This window comes from Olea europaea, chromosome 10 (assembly GCF_002742605.1).
Source record: "Olea europaea var. sylvestris chromosome 10, O_europaea_v1, whole genome shotgun sequence".
Classification (NCBI taxonomy): Eukaryota; Viridiplantae; Streptophyta; class Magnoliopsida; order Lamiales; family Oleaceae; genus Olea; species Olea europaea.
Genome location: NC_036246.1, coordinates 8,605,352 through 8,630,921, shown reverse-complemented (window position 1 = coordinate 8,630,921; position 25,570 = coordinate 8,605,352). Strand labels below are relative to the sequence as shown.

Below are 25,570 nucleotides of genomic sequence, written 5' to 3'. Positions count from 1 at the left end.
TTGGCATATATAGCTGTTGACATTTTAATTTTACTTTTATCCATTTTTACATTTTTTTCGGTTGGTTGATGTTTTTATGATTATTACTATTTGTTCCCAATGAAATTTAATTTCTTCAATAAAAGGGTAAAAATTATCTTAAATTTAGGTGTCCTTATTTGAGATTTTAATGAAATCCATTAAAATTTAGGTGTCTCTAATTAATATTTTAATGAAATTCGTTAAAATTCCTTAAAATTTAGACATCTTCAATAACTAGTGAATTTATAAAGATATCATTAATAGAGGAATTTAAAAAGCAATGAATGAATTTCAAGTTTAAAAATACATAAATCAAATCTTTTAATTTTCCATAATATTTGATGAGATACTTATAGAATTTGTGAAAATATATTCAAATCCACGAAATTCATTAGAATTTATAATCTTTAAGTCCATCAAAATCTTAATTGAAGACATCCCGTGAATGTACTCCAACAACACTTAATTAGTCTTACTAATGAAAGAAATATTATTTAGGAATTAAAACCAACAATTTAATTAATTCAAATCTTGCTATGTAATATGCTAATTGAAACTTTGCAATATGGAGTTTGATTAAGATAACCTATCTGAAAAGTTTAACTTTGTAATGTCCCAATTAAATGAACTCGTATTAGACTTTTTGAGTTAATCAAAACATATTCATTTTGAAAACACATGACGTTATCTAGTTTGATCGATGTCATTTTACTCTTGAATTTTTAAACGCCCTAGTAGTTATCAAAGTAGCCAATTATTTGGGAAAAAGCCTGAAGTACTGGAAATTTCTTATCGAATTCATACAAATGCAGACGTGGCGAAACTTAATTCACCTTTTTTTTTTGTATTTTTTTTGTCTTCTAATGATTTCACGTCATGTAAAGTCAGTCAAAATTTTGTATTAAAATTTTATGTACCTATAGCATCATTGAATTATTTGTAACTTATTGATGCTTGGTAAATGACTAATAAGTTTTGTCCAAATATGATAAAAATGTACCATAATTTGAAGAGCATGAAGAAACTAATAAAAGGGGGCCAAAATTCAGAAGCCCAATTAATAAAAGATTTTTAAATTATAATCCAACCCAAATCTCAATCATTCTCTCTCTAAATTGTTGAATTGAAACGCCTCAACCTCATTACTGGACGGTAATTGGACCATTCACCGCCGGAAACTTTCTGTGGATTGGATATGTCCATCGTTGTTCACACACATTCAGTTAGTCTCTTTTCTCACTTTTGCTGATTTTCTTTTTAACGCATTTCTATATTTCTCAAATTATTTTTTTGGCTATTTGGGGATGGGGAATCTGGTGTGATTAGTTTGAGCTAATTTTGGGATGCCCATTGAATATAGGTAATAATTTAAAATGTAGTGTGTAGTATGAGTATTGCGTTTAGGTAGCACCAAAATAATTCTCCCTCTTTGTGCTAAAAAATAAACGCTTCTTATGATTTACAAGTTAAAATTATGGTTACTCAGTCTGCAATATTCCCAGTTTGGCAGCATTTTTGGCTTCAGAATTCTCTACTTTGTTTTATGGAGTTAATGGGATTATGGAATAAGAGATGTCTACACCAAATCCAAGATTCTGACTTTTCAGATATTAAGGATGGAGAGGCGTATAGAATTACAAATAAATTCCCATTTGATTAGTTTTGTATCTAATAGGGGTAACTTGTAATTTGATTACTGTAATTGAATTATTATTTTTAGGTGATTAGTTTTATATCTAACAGGGGTAACTTGTAATTTGATTATTTTAATTGGATTAGTTTCTTTACAACCTGATTTCTAAACTTAGACGAAGGCAAGTCACTTATTATTATATGGAAGTGGCATTTAGCAGTTGTGTTGAAATTTCAGTTAATGGAAGAACTATTAAAGTTGATGATGTTTGATGCATTTTTGCGTGTGTTCGGCTCAGGAAGTAGAAGAATCTGGTCAGTTTCTTCCAATGATTGCACCTAGAAACATAGGGCTACCACTGATGAATCTTGTAAGACTAAAAGGAGTACCCATTTTACAGCAATTACATCTTGAGGAGAGGCTGCTTCGAACCTCATCAGATAACTGGTGCATCATCAATGATGGAACAGATGACCCAAATATTGTCATGGGTATATCAGGGTGCGTAAGTTATGTTTGAAATTGAAATTCCTTTTTTGTTGCTATAATTTATTTTTATTATTATTATTATTATTATTATTATTATTATTATTATTATTATTATTATTTATTTATTTATTTATTTATTTATTTTTTGGGTGCAATAGTACTTAATCCAATTGTTGCTTGAAGATAGAAAACTCGCAAAAATCGAGATAGAAAATTCTATTATCTGGTGGTTAATAGAAATGTTATAATGGTTCAAGATTACTTAATTTATGAATGCTATTACTAAGAATTTCATCCTATGAATCGGAATAAATATCTGAAAGGTATAAACCACTTGTATAATTAACTAAATAATGTGTCAAATGCATTGTGTTCCAATATTGGCTATTTACATAATGTTAGGAGTTGATTTATTCATTGTACTCCTTCGTGTCCTTTGCTTCCTGACAGAACCAAGCTCAGCCTTCAGTAGCTGAGACATGGTCTGCTGAATTTGGATTTTGTTATACAGTCCATGTACTCTTCTGTCAGTATTGGTTCATGCTATAATATCAGCATGATGTTGTTTGAGCTGTTTATTGACACTGATAAGGGTTATCATTATTGAGTTTGATATATCTTTATGACTTACTAGTATATTGTTACTTGTTTGATGTTTTATCAATTTGATTGTGTACTTAAATCTCTTGTTTCTAAGATAATCAATTCAGCCTTTGGAGTTACCAGAGCCCAGGGGATCTGGTTCGGCCAAATGTTATAATTATACCATCATTACACTGCTCATTTACAAGTTATGGATCCATCAATGTATTATAACAGGAAGAAATTGATGCATGCTACATGTTTTTTAATAGGAAACCTGTGGAACTTCTTGAAATTGACTCTGTTTTACGAGATGAAATTCCGGTTATCCGAAGGTTTACTGGTGGAGGAACTGTTATTGTTGATCAGGGGACAATATTTGTCACATTTATATGCAATAAGGATGCAGTTCCAGGTTTACAATCATATCCTCGACCCATCATGTCATGGAGCAGCCTAGTGTATCAAAAAGTATTTCAAGGAATTGGGGATTTTAGCCTTCGCGAGAATGGTGTGTAGCAACATGTGGCCTCTAATGGTTTTTCTATTATTTTAGTTTTGGATGGTGCTTTAAAAGGGTACTGCATTAAATGAAGAAATTAGTGCAAGATTAGCATATCCATTTTTTTATGAAAACTTCTACCTTTGTCTTTTAAATATACTTCTTCATTGTTATTGATTTTTTTATCATCAAACGACATGTTTGCAGGTTTATGTTATTTCTTTAGATTCTTTCTTTCCTTTCCCTTTTTTTTTTGTTTGATTCTCAGCATTGCTATCCAGTATTCATTGCATCTATCAAATATTTAGGCACCTTCTTCTTCTCCTTTTTTCAAATATTATTCTTCATCATTCTTAGAATGAAACGAGGAAAGGCCTTTTCATATTTAAATTCCATTCCGACTCCCTACCAAATTAACTGATAATATATGTTCATCAATTTCTGTTGATAATGATTTTTCTTACCCTGTATATTTGTTAAACTGATAGTGGATTGGACAGTTCATTTTCTATACAATAAGTTATTAGTCAGCGGCTAGCCCTTTTATATTTCGAGAATATTTTCTGAATCTTTAATATCAAATAACGTGCTTCTCTATGGCCTCATATCTTTTTTTGCTTTTATATTAATTCCCCTCTATTCTATTTTATAGCTTTTTAAATGCTTACAGTTTATTTCCTACCATCTTTTTCAGATTATGTGCTTGGCAACCACAAGTTTGGTGGGAATGCTCAATCCATTATTAAAAATAGGTGGGTCCACCATACATCCTTTCTATGGGATTATGAGATCAGTAACATGGATTATCTCAAACTTCCAAAACGCTCTCCCGACTATCGACAGGTGTGCTTGTAATTTCCTTGAATATATAACCAAAACTTTTAACCGACTTTTATGATGCATTAGCTCTTGATTTCCTTCTAATTTAATTTAAATGACTCCCAGTGTCTACCAGGGTCATGAGATTAGAGACAAGCTTTTCTCTTGTATGCGTAAGTGACATCTGTTAGAGAGAGGGTTAATAACCCAAATGGTCATTGAACTTTAAAAATCACCAAAATTATCACTGAACTTTGCAAAAGGTTTACACGTGTTTAATAAATTTTAAAAATCACTGAATTCATTACTAAATTTTGTAAAAGATTTCTACGAGTTCATTGAACTTTGCAAAAGATTTTCCAGGGGATCAGAAAGTTTAGTGATGAATGAGATGATTTTTAAAGTTCCGTGATCCCGTGGAAATCTTTTGCAAAGTTCAATGATGATTTAGGTGATTTTTAAAATTCAGTAACCCTATGAAAACTTTTTACAAAATTTAGTGACCATTTTGGTTATTAACTCTTAGAGAGATGAAGGAAGGGATCTTCTTAATTTAGCGCACAGAGAAATTTGGCTTCTTATTTACTTATATTCATATGCACTATTTTTATAATCCCCGTGAGGAAAAAATTGGAATAGAAGTTTTTTCACAAGTGTATCATTATGGAGAAACCGTTAACTTCTCGATGCAAAAACCAGGGAATGGGAATCTGAACTGTAGATAGAACCCTTATTATGTTTACATTACACTGGTTAAACTTGAAATTTACATGCAGTATGTACATGCTGCTGGAGTACTGTAACGTACACTTGACCTGATAGGGGTTCATTAGATTGGCTAGAAGCAATAAAATAGCATCTCATATTGGATAATTACTAAGCTGATTGTTCATTCTGTTTGTGCTGCTGCGGATGAGTATCACTCGTGAATGAAAAATTGCCTTTAAAATGAAAGCCCTTCGGATGATCCCTAATTTCTGCCTATATCAAATTTTAGGACTTTTCGTCTCATGACAGCTATGTTGGACATTGTTCTGTGTTTGTTGGTTGAATCTATTCTTGATTTCATAATAACACAGTAATAAATATATTCTCATGGACATTTAATGTCAGATACAGATTTTAATGCTGCCCAACTGGTTTTGGCCTGTGTTCATAAGCAATCTTGAGTCTTGACTGCTATAGATGCTTAAATAATTTTATCTGTGTATAGCACCTTCTTTTTTAGAAAGTTTTTTACCTTGCCTTTTCCTTTTGTCTAGGCAAGGGGCCACTTGGAATTCATATGCCGCATGAAGGATTATATACCAAGGTTATATTTTATCGACAGGACAATTGATGCAGTTGGCAGCCATTTTGTAGTGAGATCAATGGAGTTAAAAGCGATTAAGCATCCCTCAGGTACAGAATTCCAACCCTCCAGTAGATTTCTTAGCAAGCAAGAATTGGAGGAGGCCGAGTTTGATTCTCTGACGGGTATTGCACTTTCCCATTCATTACCATTGTGAACTGGTAATTTATGGAAAACATAGTGTCTTTCGATCTCAAATTTTATTTACAAGCCAGTTTGTACCATTTGTTGTTCAGTTTTGCGATTGCATTTCAAGAAGATAAATTTGCTGTAATTCTGCAAACATCTGAAGATGTATCATATAATTAAATATCTAATCATTTATTTTCTTTTGAAAATTCAGGTTCCAAATGGAAGCTGAATGCACAGTATTTCTTTTTACTGTTATTGAATTTTATTAAATCCAGTGTAATATGAAAGGTCAATTGAGGTATTTTTTTGTGTTCCTGGTTTATTTTTTTCCTTTTGCATACTGATTGGGACGATTTTTGGGCCAATATAGGTGTTTTTATTAATAGTTTGCTCAAGAGTATAGTTTTATGTTCGCTAGTCAATTGAGAATATGGGATGTATAACTTGCGCAATTTTGGACATGGATGGAATGAATAATGTTACGTAGTACCACATATGTTATATCAACGGTCTAGATAACTTGCAAGCGATAGATCATCTTGAATATGACATTTGTTTTTAAGGTGATCTATCAATTAGTGACACTTAAATGCCAACTAGAATGGTGCTTAGCATTTGTAATATTAAATAACATTACTCAGGTGGAATATATGACATGGCCATTTCTTATGAATTGGATTGCCACATAAGCATTTTTTTTAGAAAATAAATTGAGCTTGTTTGGCAAGGGTTTAATTTATAAATAATTTATCAAGTCACGTTTTATTCATGCATTACATTTTATGCCGCCGCAAGTGCTATGACTATCGCTCACCACTTATTTCTATCTATTTATAATTAAAATTAATTATAAATACTTCATAAACATGTGCATATTTTGAAGGTTTTTAGAATTTAAGATAAATCTTCTGTGTATATATGTGCGCGCGCGCTCCATATAAGTGTTTCTATTAAAACAAAATCCACCTTTCCCTGTTTGTATATCTTCGTATTTGTATGATTAAGTGATAATGGAAAGGTGCTCTCCCTCTCAGCTTCCATTCAACAGGGTCCATTTGAACATCTCCTTCATTTTCTATCCACGATAAGATTCTCAATGGAATTGGAATCTAACGTGAATGCATTTAAACTATTTTCTTGAATTATCACTCCTCTCTGCTTTCTTTTTTCTGTGCGGGGTGGGGAGTGGGGATTGATATATATTTTTCAAGTTTTGAAGTCAACCCATTCAATAAAAAACAATACAGAAAATTTTGACCAACAATACATGACATGAATTGATTGGAAGATGGAAAAAGAAAACAAAAAATAATCCAATCATTTACGACTACATCGACTTTGATAGAAATTCTGTCAAGAATCACTTATACTCGTGGCTTTTCCCATAAACATTAGGCTCGTGCCATGGTTGTATCTACTTGCATATTTATAGTGGTAGCAGTTAAGTGGCGCAGAAAATCGAAGGACTGGGACTGCTGTCTTTTCCTTGAAAGATGATAAAATTGTAAAGAAAAAATGTTGAAATCAGACAAATATCTTCTGACGTTTGTAGAAACCCACAACTTTAGTTACTCCAAAACACTGGCTAAACAATTAATGGAATGGGCATTTATATTTTTATTCTTTTAATTATGGGATCTCAAACTTTGCAGGTGAATATCGACTCAGACGCTTTGTCCTTGTAATCGTGCTTTGTCTCAAGGTGCCGACAAGAAAATTTAATGCAAAATTTCTTTAAGTTCTTAAAAAGGGTTTGAATTCTTATTTTTTGCAAACTACTTACAGAATACACACAGCATGTGATGGGTAGGTTATTTTTTGCAGATTACTTACAGAATACATATAGCAAAATTTCTTTAAGTTCTTAAAAAGGGTTTGAATTTAATGCAAAATTTCTTTAAGCATCTGGAATTCTTCTGTCATAAAAAATTTTGTACACACAGAATTTTCCAAAAGTGGGCCATGTGAGTATCTGGAATTCTTTTGTCATCAAAAATTTTGTACACACAAAATTTTCCAAAAGTTAACCGTGAATGATACATTAGTATATTGAATACTCCACCGATTGTGAATAAAGAAGAATTAAAAATTCTATTGATTGCACTCTGTTTAGGACTACATAGATTCATAGAAGGTGTCTCGGAAGTGTTTGATGTGACTTTGGTGCTGTGGCTCAATAATTCATGTTTTATCAACTTGATGTATAGTATAATTAGTGAACATTTAAATAGAAAATTAAATCTTACATAAAATCATATATACAGTTTACAGCACTAATTTCTAAAGGGCCTAAGCTGATATTGCCCCAACTCAAATCAGTGCAAAATGCTGCCACTTTCCACCTATAACTATACTGACCCTACTTGTTAATTTGCCTATTAAAAAAAAAAAAAAACAAACACAAGATGATCTGATAGAATTAGCTAAATATATACCTAAGTTTGATGATTTTGTACCAAACCTTCTCGTTGTAAAGGTGCAATCCTTATAAGAACTTCTAATGGTGGTGGGATCACTGGTGTTGATGTACTAGCTTGGTTGCATCCTACAATTTTCTGGCAAGTTTCAATTAAACAGTGCCTACAAGTAGGGCAAGAGGAGTGTGAATTCAGCCACTTATCGATGCACCGGACATGGAACCCGTGGTTACACTTGGGCAGGACTCGAACGCGTTCTCCTATGGCGAAATCTGAGAGACAAATTGCACACTCTGTGTCCAAACCTGGAAGGTTAAAATCACTAGTGTAACTTATTATGGGAAATGTTTTGAGGGCCTTTTTCTTTATTCCTGTATTGGCTAGGCGCACAGACGAGGTGTCATCAGAGGATACGAAACTCGAGCATCTTAGTGCACATCTTATGATGGAATTCAATCCAAGTGAGCAAATTAAGGCACATAAGAGGACTGATAGGACCATTACAACATTTGCGTCGAAAGTGTTATTCTGAGGTTTTGTACTGGATGGGGAAATTGTTGTTGCAGCTGATAGTGGAGGTGAACTATAAAGAGGAGCATGGAGTAATAATCTTCTTGAGTGGAAAGTCTTCAAGAATTCTTGAATGATGACAGATGAATGAGAGTAAATAGAAGGGGCAGCAGCCATTTTGTTATTTTGTGAAGTGTTTTGAATTTTGTTGATGGGGATTTTCTTTGGAGGTGGTTGAGCATGTGGGAATATATAGATGGAAAAATTAATGGGGGTGGATCCACTTTTGGATTATTAAAAATTGAATGACCCACCCAAAAACTGTATTTTCAAACTAATCTTGAAAACATGAGAATATTCTGAGGTTTGGAGCCTTAAGGTTTTCTAAATGGGAAAATTTCCTATATAAGAGATTTCAAAACTAAGAGTCAATGTTTAAAATTCCAAAAATCAGATATTATTAGATTTTAATTATGAAATAATTAATTATATTTTATCAATTAAATATATTAAGATCACAATTTTATACAATTTGGTCACAAATTATTTATCGATTACAAACGAAAATTTTATTAGTCATAAATTATATTATGGTCACAATTTCAAATAATTGGTCACAAAACACTCCTAGGAGTTATTTGAGCTCCATTCTTTTCATAAAAATGCATTTTGTAATAGTGTTATGATGGAGAATGTGTGGTTAAAAAATTAGGAAAAGTTTTGAATTTGCGTATAATATTATTTTATTGAAGAATGTGTTGTTAAAAGTAGGAGAGAGAAAACTTTAATTTAATGTAATGAAAAATAATAGGGCTCAAACAAGTTCGAAAATTTTGATAGGGTGGAAGGACGTAGGCATGGGGTATATACACTAATTTAATTTTATAATATTATTATTAAATTAAAATATGGAATTATCATCTGATGTTGGTATAAACAAATTTTAAATCTGATTTTTGAAATTGAAATTTGAAAATTATGGTTCCATGTAATTTCTACTTTCTAAATTTGATAAATATTTGATACTCTACTAGGCGTTGTAATCAAATATGGCCCTGACCCACTTTCTTGATCCGTAGAATCGGTCGTGGGCCCGGATCCTAAGAAGGGAAGAGGAAGCTTCCTGTTTATGGTGACATGGAGGAAAAGGGGAAATGGAAAAAAGAGAGTGAAGGAATTTCTAATAGGCAGCTGTTAATTTTTTAAACCAGAAAATGCAGGGGTGGCATTCAACTACCGGTTCCAATTTTTATTCAGTACCTAAACAAGATTAAAAAATTAAAGCTTGTGTACCTAAACAAGCGCCTAATATCTCTGAGCATCCATCATAATGCCTTATTCATCACCTTTAACTTGGCCTACGGCACCCCTCTCAACACTTTTTCGATCGAGTCTGTTGCACCTAGTTTGTCTATTGCGATTTACTTGATTGACGTGATTTGCAGGCTATTGTGTTAGCCTGATGGTTTATCCAATACGCACCTGAAAAGTAGCGACTCTGAATTCCCTCGTCATAAAAAAAATAAAAATATATTAGACATGTTATTTGACAAAAAGATACGTGCCCATATAGTTATATTGTCGCCGAGATTTTGAATAATATGTATTAAGTTATTTTCTTTTTCAAGGTATACAAATCTCACATCACGTTACGATTTGCTTTGTATTTTTTATTAATAAAGACTAACATGGAGTTGGACTACACTAGTTAACAATGTTGCTACTTAGACCCACAAAAGAAAAGATAAACATTGAAACACTACACTAATTGGTATTTAAAAATATAGAGGCACATGTTCAGCTCTAAAGGGAAAGTTAAAAAGACTCAAGAAAAGCGTAGAATACTCGCAATTTTATTAACTCGTATTTAAATTTGAAAAGTCGTAGAAAAATATAGAATTAATTCGATTGAAATTTAAAAGCAATACAAGAAAAAAATTCTTATGAAACTTTTTATCAAATAGGATCTTTTCAGTCACATATATTTTTGATGAGATTCATAATGATTTTTCTGTATAAACAAATAAAAGTAAGGTCCAATATGGTAATTTGCATGTTATTTGCACTTAACTTTCTCAGCATTGGAGACTGGCTTATCTCTCTTGCTAATTTGGTGGGTGGTGGGACTGCAAATATATCCTACCAATTTCTCTCAGTATTTGTCTTATCACACCAGTACAGTAAAGAGTGGATATTCCAAAGTTTGTTTCTTTGTGCTATTAGAGAGGAGAACTGGCATTGGTTTAACTTGAGAGGTCACTTTCTTTTTAAAATGAGCACATTACCATTGCTACGTTCTAGAGAATAAATTCGCACACAATAATACAAGTGCACACAGTGTCGCTGTCGAAATTTGCTAATCATCGACTGATAATGTTGAAGTTCTCGAAGAATGAGGCGGAAAACTTCTTCTTTGAACTTTCGTATACTCAAGTCTGCTTATGGAATTTTTAATGAGAATATTGAACCAATGATACTTATTTGGTAAATTGTGGCGTCATTAAGCCCTTCTGTGAAATTGATTTTACGATAAGTGATTTTTCGAAAATTGACTTTTTTTTTTTTTTTTTTTTTTGGTTTTAAAATTTTTTTTTTGATATATTTGACCACATCATGTGTATGTAAGCCATTATGTAAATGTAACATAACCAATCAAGGAATAGTTCCATTCTTACAGAAGTTAATTAGACATCAAACTCATATCTTGCTGCCTATGAAAACTTAAAAGGTTACTAGTACGCAATATATCAACGAGTCTATGGAGAAAATCTTAACATCCCTTTAATAAGAGAATATAGGCTGACAGAGTTCACCAGATCAGCATTTTTTCCATTCTGGGCTTCTACTTCTATATTTGACTCCTACACTTCAAATTGTGTTATAAGCAAAGATATCAAATTTCAAACTATCAAATCACCAACTTAATTATGAATCTCAAACATTAACATTTTTTTTTTTGGTGGTTGAAAATGATTATATGGAATTCAAACAACGGCTGAAGAACTTTGCATATGGTTATCAAAACTCTATTGTGATAGTTCTGTTGGGACTAAATTGATGTAGAATTCTATTTAGACTATTATTAAAATTATTTAACAGAATTTATGAATCCGGTCATAATTTTATCTTTTAATATGTGGGTAATTGTTCAATATATTATTCCTTTGCAATTTTATTTTCTGAGTGTTAATTCAGAAGTAGTAGATTTATCTTTTAAACATTTCACATTCAAATATGTTGGGGTTATGTTTATAAACATCAAGTCCTTTTTTTTATTTACACGTTTCGAGAAATACACAATTACAACTCACTTATCCAATGTGTATTTTTGTTTATTTATAATTTGAACAGTTTATAAATGTTTCCGAAGCATGCTTTAAGTACATTGACACAATACAGCATTTTACATTTTGTAAAAAATAAAATTATGATGCTACTTGCTTGATTATTGCAAATCGTATCTAATTACATGGAACTTTTCTCGACACTGTCCTGTTTGTTGTGCATAACTAAACGTTTTTCTTTAATTCGAAAGAGCTTGCCCTGTGTTCATCGACATTCTAGAGGCAACTTATCATATCACTACTTTTTGAAGCATCACGTCTCTCTTAATTTGAAGTCAATGGTTACTTGATTGAAGTAACAAATTTCCATTCAAGCAACAGCTAGAACAAGTAATTTTCAACATCGTCAATTTACAGACAGCTCTTGTTTCCTGGTCTATTGGGGCACATTCCGCGATTTAACTTCCTCACAAAATTTTAGAGACGGGGCGGTGGGGACCCTCAAGATTGAGGTTCAACCTTTTTAATTTTCAACACCGTAATCAACTGCAGCAAACCCTCCCTTTACTCAATGGACAAGACATTGATTTTCTTAAAATATGTAAAATTCGGAAGTAAGGACAACTAATAAAAGAAAGCTTAAAATTGCCCAAATTTGTTCTAATGACACATAAGATATTACGTGACTAGTGAATTATCGTACGACAACATGATCAATTTAAATGGGTGTGCTTTACATGTTCGAACAAAGTTTTTTACTATTTTTGCATTCTATATGTATTCACCATTATGATTGAGTTCAACTGGCGTTGCTCCATTTAGAAACGTTATAAAAAATAATAATAAATAAATAGAGATACTTTAGGATTGTGTCGTGGGGTGTACTTGTTCGTACGTGCATTTGGCAAAGGACATGCACTTCAATCCTCCAACCCTAGAAAAATATAACTAGGGCCATATGCCTATAGGACGTGGGATTGGAATGAGATTGCAACTGAAAAACACCAACTTATACAAGTGGGGGGATTTGGACCACTTCGCAAGCCTTGAAATCATTGAAGTTACATTAGGTTCGGGTATCGAATAGTTCGTTTTATTTAGCTTGTGTTTTGGCTCTATTAAAATTTTAATACATTTTTTTCTTTTTCTTTTCAATCAAATATTTTTTAATAAAATAATATTACACGTCTAACGTATCAGATATCTCATTAATGTCTCTACGGTTTTAAAAATATGAATAGTAAGCTTCATCCTCAACTTCTAGACGGGTTTGAGAGTTTGGTTCGACTAAGCCTGATGTCTCATCGAGTTTAGATGGGGCTATTTCTTTTCGTCTTTTCACTTCCTTTTCTAAACCAACTCGAATCAATTGGCAAGTCTCAGTTGCTTTTGGAAAAATTCTAGTTTTGTCGAGAGGCTAACCATCCATGTTTTCCGATCGATGTCCACTCATCTATGTAAAATTTTTATTTTAAATGTCGTGCACTAGTTATTCTACATCATATTGAGGTAGGCAAATATTTTACTTTTTAAGTATAGTCAATATTGTGAAATACACTATTAAATATTAAGAAATAAAACCTCACACCAAATAAAAATTAAAACATAGACAAACTTAGAGGCTGTTTGGAGGACATTTCTTCGGCAGGAAAATGAATTTTTCTACCGTTGGTGCCAAAAGCAGCCGTTGTTTTTGACCATTACACTCTCATGTGGGGCCCAGGTGACCAAAAAAGGGTCCAAAAATTACTTTTCTCCTTTCAGAAAATGACCACCAAACAAGGGCTTATGAAGGCTTGGCTACTACTCATAATATGACTGACCTTGAAAGATAGAATTTCAAATCTTAATATAATATTAAAGTCCATTAAGTTTCAAAAATCAACTTGATTCGATTAAGAATACAAAAATGAGCGTGCGAATTTTAAAATTAATCTATTCAAATGACCCACCATCTTGCGAAACATGTATAGGGATAAAATTTCACATCGAATAAAGATGAAAACATAAATCAACTTATAAGGACTTGAACTACCCCTCTCAACAGGGACAGAATCAAAGTCAAATATGTACAATCCCAAAATGAGATGATGAGATCCCCCGTCTTGAATTCTATCGTATAACATTCAGTTAATTTGACGGGTACAGGAAATTAAATATCTTTGAATAGATATTTCTTTGTTTTTAACCAGTCTTGAGTAGTTGCTATCAATCAAGGTGCACTAACGTTAATGACCGAACACTTTGTCGAGAAAGAGCAATGTTGTCATTATTTGGCTCTTTATCACTTAAATCGCACTCTGAAATCTTTTGGCTTTTTCCCAATAATCATTTTCTTCTCTTCTAAATGTATCATTGTACAGCACTTTTGCACAAGAAGAAAATCATTTTCATGTTGACAAGATATCAAAATACCGATCAGAATCCTCGTTTGCATCCCACTTTGAATTTTGGCTTTCTGTCTTTTCAAAAATCAATTTTTTTTAATAAAAAATATATATAAATAATGAAGTTAGATGACAAAAATAAAACAACTTCATAATTGAACAGTAAAAAAATTCTTTGTAAGTTGAATCTTGTTTTTTACCCTTCTTTCTTGGAAGAAAAGGCTCACAATTCAAATACACAAATAATCACAGTGACATATAACTTTTTATTTTTTACTTTCTTCGTATAATTTGATACATAAAATGGAATACTAATAATAATTAAGCAGAAGACAAGAACACAGAATAAAAATAATAATAATAACAAAGGTCTTTTAACGTGGAAACCCTTTCCACGCGAAAAAAAAAGGGGAGTGTGCCTTGCTGACAGTCGCAGTGTGGGGGTTCGATTCCTAAGACATAGAATTGGACTTTTTTTAGGCACAGTTTACAGGCAGCTCTTGTTCCCTGACCCGTTGGGATATATCCCACGATTTACCTCCCTTACAAAGCTCTAGGAGCGAGGCGGTGGAGGCCCTCAAAGTTGGGGTTCAACCTTTTTTTATTTATTTATTATTATTATTATTTTTTAAAGGGGAGTGCAGTCCACAACAAATATTGCATTGACAAATAATGAGGTGCAGTCAATTACTTTCTAGTACAACTAGAGTCTAGAGGCAAAATATTAGTTCTTAATTGATAATGTGAATAGTAACTATACAATCAAATTAGAATAATTTTAGATCTTACCAGGAAAAAAGTAAAAGAGAGCAAACAATGAACCAAACCAGTTAAATCATAGTCCAACATTGGTAACAATAATTGAAAAATTAAGAACATGGAAGAAATTGCCACAAAGTTAGAAACATATCAACTGACATGTGTTTACCAACTCAGACATAATATATCTTATTATCTTTAACAATTTTAATACAACAAGAAAACAAGTGATTTTAGGGTGCATTATTTCTCTACATGCATGCATCCATACCTAAGAAGAGATTAGCAAGAGAAATGGGGGGGCAACCCCAGCCAAGTTGGTCGGGCAGTTGGACTAGCAATCGTAAGGTTGCTAGTTTGATTCTCGTTGGAGTTGCCTATTGGCCTTCTTGGTTTGAGCCGGTCAGCTATGGGTAGCCTAGGCTAGTTTAACTCCTTGTGGTCCTTTGTCGGCTAGGATCACAAGGCGAGGTTTACCTAGTGCGCACCTTCGGGTAGCGGCTGCGGATTCCCTTGTCAACAAAAAAAAAAAGATTAGCAAGAGAAATAAACAATTTTTCTTATTTGTCAATCCGTTTATATTATATATCCAAGTTCAATATATAATATTTGACACGATTAATAAACAGGATTAAACCCTTTTTCGATAATATTGTCAAGTATTAACAGTCTTCTAACCAACCAACCACCCCAATTTTAAGATGTATCTATAACGTGTTATTGCTATATAGTATATAATACTATTCTTTGATATTTGTCCCATATCTTTTGATGATATTCATAATTATTTCACGTATCGTAAACAAATAATATTAAGGTCCAATGTATGCTGATTTACATGTTATCTACACTTAATTTCCCAGCATTGGAGAGTGGTGGGACTGCAAATATATATTATCATTGTATTTCAATATTGTTCTTTCACACTCACACAGCAGCACGATAGAGTAGATATTCCACAGTTTGTTTCTTTTGGCTATTAGAAAGAGAAGTACTTGCATTGGTTGAACTTGAGAAGTCGTCTTCTTTTTAAAATGAGCACACTAGCTAGGCTTGCCGACTTCTAGAAAATTAAAGTTATGCACAATACTATACACATCTTATTACAGTCAAACTTTGTCAATCACCAGTAATCTTGGAAAACTTTTTTATAAAAAGAAGGTGGGGAACTCTCTCTATGAACTTTCGACGCTCAATTGTTAATGAAATTCTTAACTATTTGTATGTGTGTGGTGTGTGTGTGTATCTTATTTTGATAGTTTATCGATGGAAATTATGTTGTTGATAGAGCTTATTTATTTAGTTTTCATTTTGGCAAAACCAGCACTTTCATTAACAAAGCTAGCTGCAAACCAGAGACGAGACAACAGACAAATAGCGGAATAAAATAGTCCAAATGAAAAGATCCGAACTAAGACACAGATACTAATATATTGAAATTTGACATGCAATAATCTATCCCACAATACATATACACACGTTAATGCTAATTAACTTTTATAAATCACCTTCACTTGACAGCCAAGAACTAAAAGTTCTGCCTTATCAACTCCTTTTTGTCACAGTTTATTACATTTTGATCAAAGCTATATGTACATAGCCATGTTTCATAAAAAACATACAGATTACTCACATGGGGTGGACCCACTTTATTCAAAAATTATCCAAAAATACCCACCCCACCTCTACTTGTGTGTGTCTGTAAAGACCCTGTAATCTTTTGATCTGTACGTGTAGTGCCTTTCTTACATTTTTAAGCACAATCTTTTTCTCTTTCAATATATTATTCATTTATTTTGTAATTTCTGAGCTTTGCTTCTAGATTTTTCATTCAGATTCACATAAAGTTTACTTGTTCAAGCCAATTACGTGTGACTTTTCTTGGCACTCACACCCTTTTTGTTGTGCATATTGAATATTTTTTCTTCAGTAATATTACTAATTTCTTAGAGGGATTAACCTCGCTTAGTTTGAAGTCAATTGATTACTTGATTGAAACGTGAAAAAAAGAATATTTCTGAGATTTGTTGCAGGTTGTACTTGTCCGTACGTGCAATTGGCAAAGGACATGCACTCTAATCCTATAAGCCTAGAAAATTCACCTAAGACTTCTTTGCAAGCATTTGAAATTATTTTAACATCTTTGGTACGGGAAGGGATAAGATATTGTTTTGCAAAATATTATAACCTTATTTTAGGGTCTTTTTTCTCAAAAATAAAAAATAAAAATGCATTTTTAAATAGTGTTATGATGAAAAATATGTGGTTAAAAAAGAAAGAAAAATTTTGAATTTACATGTAATATTATTTTATTACAAAATGTGAGTTAAAATAAAGTTAAATCACTGTTGAAGAATGTATTTTGATAAAAAAAAAAAGAGCTCAAACAAGGGCTTAGTTAATACTATCAGTCACGTCTCAATAAGTTTTTAGAAGTGAAGGTTTCACGTACTGTTGTAGTAGGCAAAATATTTACTTTCAAGTCTTAACTCCACCTAATTTTTGAATGCCTCAATGGTCAAACCTTTTAAAAACTATTGGAAAATGATGACGAACCAGGGATTAAATCTCGGGTTCCGCTCCAGGGGTAGAAGTGGCAGAGCCTCTACCCACGATTTTGATGGCAGGCCCCCCAAGTGCAAAAGATCAACGGCTGAGGTGTTTCCACTTCGGCCTTGGATTGGAGCCCCGGATTTAAACTCGGGCTCTATAGCACGACTGAAAAATATTTGGTTAACTAGTCTAGTATTGTCCATTAAAGTAAAGGTTGAACCCCAACCTTGAGGGCCCCCACTATCCCACACTTAGAGTTTTGTGAGAAAGGTAAATCTCGAGATGTGCCCCAGCGGACCAGGGAACAAGAGCTGCTTGTACACTGTGCCTACAAAGAGTCCAATTTCATGTCTCAGGAATCGAACCCCCATACTGCGAGTGCCAGTAAGGCGTGAGATAACCTACTCCAGTATTGTCCATTAAAGTAAAGGTTGAACCCCAACCTTGAGGGCCCCCACTATCCCACCCTTAGAGCTTTATGAGGGAGGTAAATCTCGGGATGTGTCCCAGTGGGTCAAGGAACAAGAGCTGCTTGTACACTGCGCCTACAAAGAGTCCAATTCCATGTTTCAGGAATCAAACCCCCATACTGCGACTGCCAGTAAGGTGTGAGATAACCTACTCCTGTCCTTTGCACAACTGGACTACACCCCAGGGGGCCGTCCATTAAAGTATTTAACAAAATTGCTGGAAAAGTCATTGTTTGAAGTTAATAAAAAATTAAAAAAAATAAAAAAAGAAGAAGAACATTTGGTTAACTTAATTTGATAGATACAATAAATAATATATCTTTTAGTCGATATTTATCCATTATTTTCTTGGACAGTGATTTTCTATGTGGTTGCTATCAATCAAAATGCACTAACTTTAATTTGCAAAGACTTTGTGGAGAAAGAGAGCCATTTTATCATTGTTTGATTCTTTATCTTTTAATCGCACTATTAATCAATAATTAATATTTTATACAACACGATAGATGTCAACTACGCCGTCAAATTAAAATAGTTTTTGATCTTACGATGATAAGTAAAAGAGAGCAAGCCAAGAACCAAACCACTGAACTCGTAGACTTGAACATCATCAACAATGTCATTTTGAAAAGCTAAGATGATTAAAAGTAACTTCCTTAAAGTCATGGATTTTTTAATTAGAATATCTCAAATTCTCTTATTTTTCTTGTAGAGTATAATTTAACAGCTAAAGATTAAGACATCATACTTTATTCACTGTAGTCATATTTCTATTATTGTACTTTGCGAGTAATTCGTCTTCAGTTTCGGTCACATGCTGACTCATTACTTGAAGGAGATATTGTAAATTTTTTATTGTATCCCAGATTTGTGGCGATTGACCTTGCTTAAATGTGGAAGTTAGTGATGGAAAATGGGCTGAATCGGGAGATTTTGGTGGCTGGCCTCCACTAGAGGCGGCAGTAGTCTCCTCCATCATTGTACATTTCAGTTGCTTAATCCTCTCCCTCCTTTCTTTTTTGGACTTATATCTCACCTATTTTGCTGGCTTTGCTTGGCCGTTTATCATATGCATTCTACCACAGTGCATAATTAATGAGTATACAACTCAAATCACTGACAAAAACTTTTAAGTTTTCATCTTTGATTTTATTGTCTTTCCTTGATTTTTTTTTTCTTTAGTACATCCTCCAACTTTCCTTATCTTGGAAATCTTTCCACAAATTTTCCCCTTTTTTTCTCACTGCTTTAAATTATGTGGGACACGACACACTCAACAATCTCTCTCCCCTCTCACGTGGAGGTAGGTCTACCATACCTGCTATATTGTTTGTTGCAAGTTAGCTTTTTATCATACTACCTTTGTTATTTTATCCTAAATATCTATTTGGATTGGGGTTCAATATTAAAAGGTCATGTGAAGAAGAATAATTCAAACTCTTATATGTTAATAATTTATTTAATGTACAGCCGATGTTGGATTTATTCATTAACATGCCCCACAAGATGATAGCTAATTTGGTCGTACCAATATTGAAATTCGTGTACATGTTTGAGTATTAGTTGGATTGAATTGCTCATTTGAATTTAGTAGGTTTTATTACCATATTAAGACTTGATGTTCTCTATTATAATATCAACATTGTTGATAGAAGTGATACAAACTCTTTATGTATTGATTATTCATTTAACTTATGTATAGCTTATGTGAAATTTATTCCTTGATAGTATCATCGCTATAGATTTTCTCAAACCGTTATCTTGCTTATAAATGCCCTTTAACCACCATGCTTCTGAATAATCGACAAAACCTCCTCGTACATCCCTAGCCCTCCTTCCCTTGAATCCTCGGTAAGCTTCTCGATCTTGTACGTATAATTGATTTTCTTGACACTAGCTGCTATCAAAGGCCTTATAGTGAGCTTCTATTTCCGTTCATCAAATTATTCGTGATAGACCTTGTAGAATATGGACATTAACCATTTTATCTTAAACCAATTAAAGTCAAATGATGACACGCTAAATGTTTTATTGCATTCGACCAACGTCATTTAAAACATTTTGTGATATTTGAGTCTTTGACTACTATCATTTAAGTTACCTAACACACGGCTTACGACTATCATTGTTGCTTCCCAATTGACCTCACTATCAAGGATACCAGTGGAGATCAAATTAAGGAAAATTTCTAGAATATATAACACATTCTTCAAGAGCAGCATTCATGCAATGTTAGTACCCAACCTGAAATCTCCCATGCTGATAAATTTTCACTGTATATTATTCCCATCTTTACAGCTCATATAAAATAAGAAGAAATTCCGTAAAAGAAGTTACATGATATGAAGTACCGTAGTCCAGAACTTTGGCATGCGAGTTGGATACTGTCAAATTTCCTAAACTGGTGCATATTCAATTTATTGGTTTTGTATTATCTTCATTTCATTCCTAGATATGTTCCATTTTGAGTAACCTGCACATAAATTAATTTTGTGTCTTGGCTTGACACCGTGATAACATTTAACTTCTAATTAACTTGTATATTTCTTGTGACCCGTCATGACCGTTATATCTCTTCATATTTCTGCTTCTATTTCCTGAGAACATGCCCTGAAATGTTTTACGTGACTTTAGTTTAGTGGGCTCATTAACATTTCAACTTGCAAAAGTCACTAATGAGAATTTAAGCAGAAAAGAAAATCTAAAATACAATTTTATATATAATTTGCAGAACTAATTTTGTAAAGGACCAATACTGAGATTATCCCCACTCCAAACTCGATCAGTGCAAAATGTTCCACTTTCCTCCTATTCCTATACGACTCTACTTGTATGCTTAATGAAATTAAAAATAAGCAAACAAGAAGGAATAAAACTTAAACCCATAATCCCATCTTATCTGATAGAATCAGCTAAATATTCCTGACTGTGATGATTTCGTATCAAACCTTCTTGTTGAAAAGGTGCAATCCATATAAGAACTTCTTGGGGTGGTCGGATTACCGAAGATGTACGAGTCTGGTTGCATCCTCCTATTTTTTGACAAGTTTCAACTAGACAGTGCCTGCAAGTTGGGCAAGAAGAGTGTGAGTTCAGCCATTTATCAATGCAATGGGCATGGAATCCGTGGTTGCACTTAGGCAAGACTCGAACACGTTCTCCTGTAGCGAAATCTGAGAGACATATTGCACACTTTGTGTCCAAACCTGGAAGGTTAAGATCACATGTGTAACTTATTATAGGGAATGCTTTGAGGGCCTTTTTCTTTATTCCCGTATTGGCTAGGCGCGCAGACGGGGTGTCGTCATGGGATGCTAAACTCGAGCACGTTACTGCACATCTTATGATGGAATTTAATCCAAGTGAGCAAATTAAGGCACACAAGAGGACTGCTAAGACAATTCCAACATTTGCCTCGAATGTATTGTTCCTATATACTGCAATTGATGGAGAAAGTGCTGATACAGTTGACACGGGAGGTGAACTATAAAGAGGAGCGTGGAGTATCAATCTTCTTGAGTGAAATTTTTTCAAGAATTCTTGAATGATTATAGATAAAGGGTTAGCCATTTTCTCACTTTGTGAAGTGTTCAGAATTTTGTCTAGATAATTTCTCTCGAGGGTTGCACATGGGGTAATATATAGAGTTTAGATGGTGGATCAACTTTTGGAGATTAAGTCCCGTTTGTCTTCTATTCTTTCAAAACTCTTTTTCTACATATTTATTTATAACCATACATTCACTCAATAAAATACTCTATACGTAATCCAAAATTTTTTCCTACATTTGAACTACACATTCTTCCAAAATCACTATTTAAAACAATATTTTTTCAAAAAATGGCCACCAAATAGGGGCTAAATGACCAAAAAAAACTGTATTTTCATACTAATCTTGATCTTGTGAGAATATCATGTGGGTTTAAAGCGTTCTTATCCTGTGTTTGATAACAAGTATTTAGAACAATAGAGTTTTGAATAGTAATTTTAAGGAGAATATGAGGTTAAAAGGTAGAAAAAAGTTTTGAATTTACGTGTAGAATATTTTATTATAAATGCATAGTTGAAAATAAATTTATAAAAAAAAGAGTTTGAAAATAATACTTATCAAATAGGAGCTTAAAATTTTTAAAATATGAATTTTCTTTTACTGCATTAGGATCCTCTCCTAGGCTTTCCAATGAAACATGGGTCCGACCTGTTCTTGACAGCACAGGGTGGGTCGTCGGTCCAGAGACCATGAAGGGAAGAAGAAGTTTCCTATCTAGGGTGACATGGAGAGAAAGGAAAAATGAAATTTCTATTTTCTAGTAAGTTGCTGTTAAATATTTAATTGTGAAAGTGCCAAGGTGGACATTTGAGAGAGTCCAACTCCAGGTTCCAATTCTCTTGTAGAATAATTCCATAGATACAAGGAATTATTGAAAGAAATGATACAGATGCTGCATTGACAGCACAACACCTGTATGGTCCATTTTCTATGTATGTTGTGTCAAAAACCAATAAAAAATTGTCGAGTGTCTTTTTGTAAGAATTCTGTTAAAATTTTTTTATGTACTTGCAACAAACTGTCCTTTGTATTGCATTTGAAAAAGCTCGCAAACACAGTTACATAAAAAAAAAAAAAAGGAGGTTGAACTCCAACCTTGAGGGCCCCGCCGTCCCGCCCCTAGAGGTTTGTGAGGGAAGTAAATATCAAGATGTGCCCCCAACAGGTCAGTGAATGAGAGCTGTCAGTACACTGCGCCTATAAGGAGTCTAATTTCATATATCAGAAATTGAACCCCACACTTTGACTACCAGCAAGGCATGAGATAATTTCACTCCTATCCTTTACACCACTGGATTATGTCCCGAGGGACAACACATAGTTACATATAACTATATACAGAGGTGTTACCTAATATGGGTTCCAAGTTTTGTTGGTGTCAAAGACAAACCAGGAAATGCATCCAAACTCAGTCAAAAAACCTCAAGTTAGTTCCATACTGGAACATTGAGCATGGCCTGAAGGGCTTTTCATGCTATAAAATATCGATAGCTGTAGATAATATAGTGTGTCTGATATTCTAGACATGCTATGATCTATTTGATAATTTGCAAGATGTGACAACACGCCACAAACTTTGCATAGGAATACAGCTCTTCTATATGACACCTTCTTTTTAATAATTCCAGCCTTCCCCGGGGCCGGGGCGGAGTGGGGGAGGTGGAGGGAATCTCTTAACTTTGAGCATGCAACTACACTAAGGCCATGTTTGATTGACCCTTTTTCCATGAAAAATGGAATTCAAATTTCATTTTCCACCAATTTTGTGTGTTTGATAGCAAAAATTTTCCATATATTTCGTTTTTTATCTTTTCCCTACACATGTGCATTTTCTATGATTTGGTGGAAAATCAATTCTCACCAAATCGGTGAGAATTGGTTTTCCAGCACTTTTTTTATTTTTTATTTTATTTTCAGCAATGGGAATAAATTTTATCAACAATTTTAAAAAATTTTATTCCTTTAATTGATAATTTTTATGAAAAACGAAGTCAAACGAATATCAAAATATAGATTTTTTGGACTATTTTTATTTTTTTTCGCAATTGAAACAAATTTTAGGAACAATTGTAGAAGTGTATATCTTTTAAATTGACAATTTTCATGAAAAACAAAATCAAACGAAGACCAAAAAATACTTTTATTTTAACATTTTTCAGGTGGAAAATTATATCAATCAAACACTAATAATTAACAATTCCCCCCAAAACAAATTCTAGGCAATTCAATTTCCTTCAATTTGTTCTCTTTCCACCCAAATTCAATATTTTACAATCAGACGGACCCTAAGAGTACGAAACAAAGATCATCCTCATGTGATATGATGGGTGCTGTGAGGTGAAATTACTTAAACAATACTCCAATTAAATGGTTGGATATGAGATCAACTTTATTAACTTCATTATTTAGCATCATCTCACATGAGGATCAATTTTAGTTTGTACTTATAACGTCACTCTTTCTATCAGAGATTTTTCTACGAAAAATATGAATTGGACTTCGAAGAAGGGGAGAGAGAAGGAGCTACTTTGTTTTGAAATAAAATTGCGTTATGAAGATCTTAATTTACAAGTGTGGTTTATAGGTTTACAGCTAAAGTAACACGTTTATTTTAGATCTTCTAATAATTATATCTGCTACCATAAATAATTCATTTCTGTCTAGAAAGTGGTAGCCTGTTAAGGCTAAGAATGCGGGTTTCAACCAAAATATCTACAACAGTTACTCTATAAAGTTTAAAGTACACTCTTCTACTCAACTGGATATTGTATATGCACAAAGAGTTATCTTAGTTGGGCTGCTGCTAATGGTTGCATCTCATCTTTATCCTTATTTTTCCCCTTTTTACCACTTTAATTGCTTGTCCAACCATATTCTGCCCTTTAAAGAGGCCGAGCACTCTAAATTTAGGCAGAAAGCATCGCACCCACATGCTATTACTGTACCAAAGATTTGAATGATATCTCAAATTATTATTATTATTATTATTATTATTATATTTTTTATTGGTAAATGTAAATTTCATTGATAAAAAATTCATGTACAATTATACTGGACATATCCGAACAAATCAAAAATCAAAAGATGTACAAATGACAAAAATCTATCAACCCAACATTAAAAACTCAAAATGAACCAAAACATTAGGTACAAAAAAAAACATGACTTTGTATGTATGCGTTTTAATCCATCTCACTATGCTATCCAAATGTGGCTTAAAATCTTCAAAAATATTTTTTCCTATTTCGAGCAATCTATATGTAGTAAATTGTACTTGCAAGAGCAATTTTCTTCACTTTACTATGCCAAAACGTCCCACGAGCCTCTTTTTAATGCACTTCAATGCATTACCAATCGTAGTCATTGATTTAGTAATGCCAAGCCATGATCTTATCTGCACCCAAATGGATGAGCTCAATGAACATTGAAAGAATAAGTGTTGAACCGTTTCAGCTGACGATTCACATAGATCACAAGTTCTATCGATATTAAGGTACACAAACTTGTATTTTGTTAGGAGCTTAGATTGAGCGCTTAGCCATTGGATAAACGAGTGCTTTGGAGTGATAAAGGATTTCCATACATCAGCTACCCATGCTTTCTATTCACCTTTTTGTCTGAAATGCTCATATGTAGGGCAGTAAATGAATCGGATCTACTCAAATTCGATCCTATCCGTTAAGAATAATTATCCGATCCGATAATTTGATGGATATTTGTATGTTAAATCCATATCCGATTAGCTATGTCATCGAATATTAGATCAAATGACCCGATCCGAAATTTAAAGACTAGAAAAATAAAATTTTTATTTATTTTTTTAATTAAAAATCATAGTCTCAACAAGATTTTAATTATTTATTTATATTTTAAAAAATATTTGAGCTATCTTGATGGGCTCACTTATTATATTAGAAGGCCCAAATCAATTATTTTTATTATTTTTTTCTAAGTAGTGCTCCTTTTAACTCCTTTTTAAAGGAGACTCCTCTTGGAATGTTTTAGTGATATTTCAATGTAGGATACTAGATTTGTAAAGGATTTTCCTCTACTAGGTTTTTAAATGATTCTCATCTTACAATGATTACTAATTATAATCATTTGGCAATTT

General features: G+C 32.9%; 3 protein-coding genes across 5 annotated transcripts; 1 reads left to right on the top strand and 2 right to left on the bottom strand.

The window, feature by feature from the left end:
• The first annotated feature begins 1,097 nt into the window (after positions 1 to 1,097).
• On the top strand, positions 1,098 to 5,830 carry LOC111401140 (lipoate--protein ligase-like). 3 transcript variants are annotated; one of them, XM_023028736.1, is made up of 5 exons: positions 1,098 to 1,243; positions 1,953 to 2,155; positions 2,998 to 3,236; positions 3,922 to 4,070; positions 5,309 to 5,830. In XM_023028736.1, the coding sequence occupies exons 1-5, from the start codon at positions 1,217 to 1,219 to the stop codon at positions 5,552 to 5,554; spliced, it is 864 nt and encodes a 287-aa protein (XP_022884504.1). In that variant the 5' UTR covers positions 1,098 to 1,216; the 3' UTR covers positions 5,555 to 5,830. The 3 variants fall into 3 exon arrangements, with proteins under 3 accessions (XP_022884504.1, XP_022884506.1, XP_022884505.1); XM_023028738.1 differs by having other exon boundaries at positions 1,105 to 1,243; positions 2,055 to 2,155; XM_023028737.1 differs by having other exon boundaries at positions 1,114 to 1,243; positions 1,948 to 2,155.
• A 2,079-nt stretch (positions 5,831 to 7,909) lies between these two features.
• Positions 7,910 to 8,666, bottom strand: LOC111402634 (RING-H2 finger protein ATL78-like). Its single transcript, XM_023031009.1, has one exon. The coding sequence runs from the start codon at positions 8,631 to 8,633 to the stop codon at positions 7,965 to 7,967; it is 669 nt and encodes a 222-aa protein (XP_022886777.1). The 5' UTR covers positions 8,634 to 8,666; the 3' UTR covers positions 7,910 to 7,964.
• Positions 8,667 to 20,640: 11,974 nt separating this feature from the next.
• On the bottom strand, positions 20,641 to 21,496 carry LOC111402633 (RING-H2 finger protein ATL78-like). The gene has a single exon (XM_023031008.1). The coding sequence runs from the start codon at positions 21,477 to 21,479 to the stop codon at positions 20,805 to 20,807; it is 675 nt and encodes a 224-aa protein (XP_022886776.1). The 5' UTR covers positions 21,480 to 21,496; the 3' UTR covers positions 20,641 to 20,804.
• Between the last annotated feature and the right edge of the window lie 4,074 nt (positions 21,497 to 25,570).

What these genes read in the sequence shown, in the direction of transcription:
- LOC111401140 (XM_023028736.1), top strand. Translation starts at nt 1,217, where the DNA reads ATGTCCATCGTTGTTCACACACATTCA. An exon ending in ATTGTCATGGGTATATCAGG is followed by an intron (nt 2,156 to 2,997) that starts GTGCGTAAGTTA and finishes GTTTTTTAATAG; the next exon opens with GAAACCTGTGGAACTTCTTG. An exon ending in GCTCTCCCGACTATCGACAG is followed by an intron (nt 4,071 to 5,308) that starts GTGTGCTTGTAA and finishes CCTTTTGTCTAG; the next exon opens with GCAAGGGGCCACTTGGAATT.
- LOC111402634 (XM_023031009.1), bottom strand. Translation starts at nt 8,633, where the DNA reads ATGGCTGCTGCCCCTTCTATTTACTCTCATTCATCTGTCATCATTCAA.
- LOC111402633 (XM_023031008.1), bottom strand. Translation starts at nt 21,479, where the DNA reads ATGGCTAACCCTTTATCTATAATCATTCAAGAATTCTTGAAAAAATTT.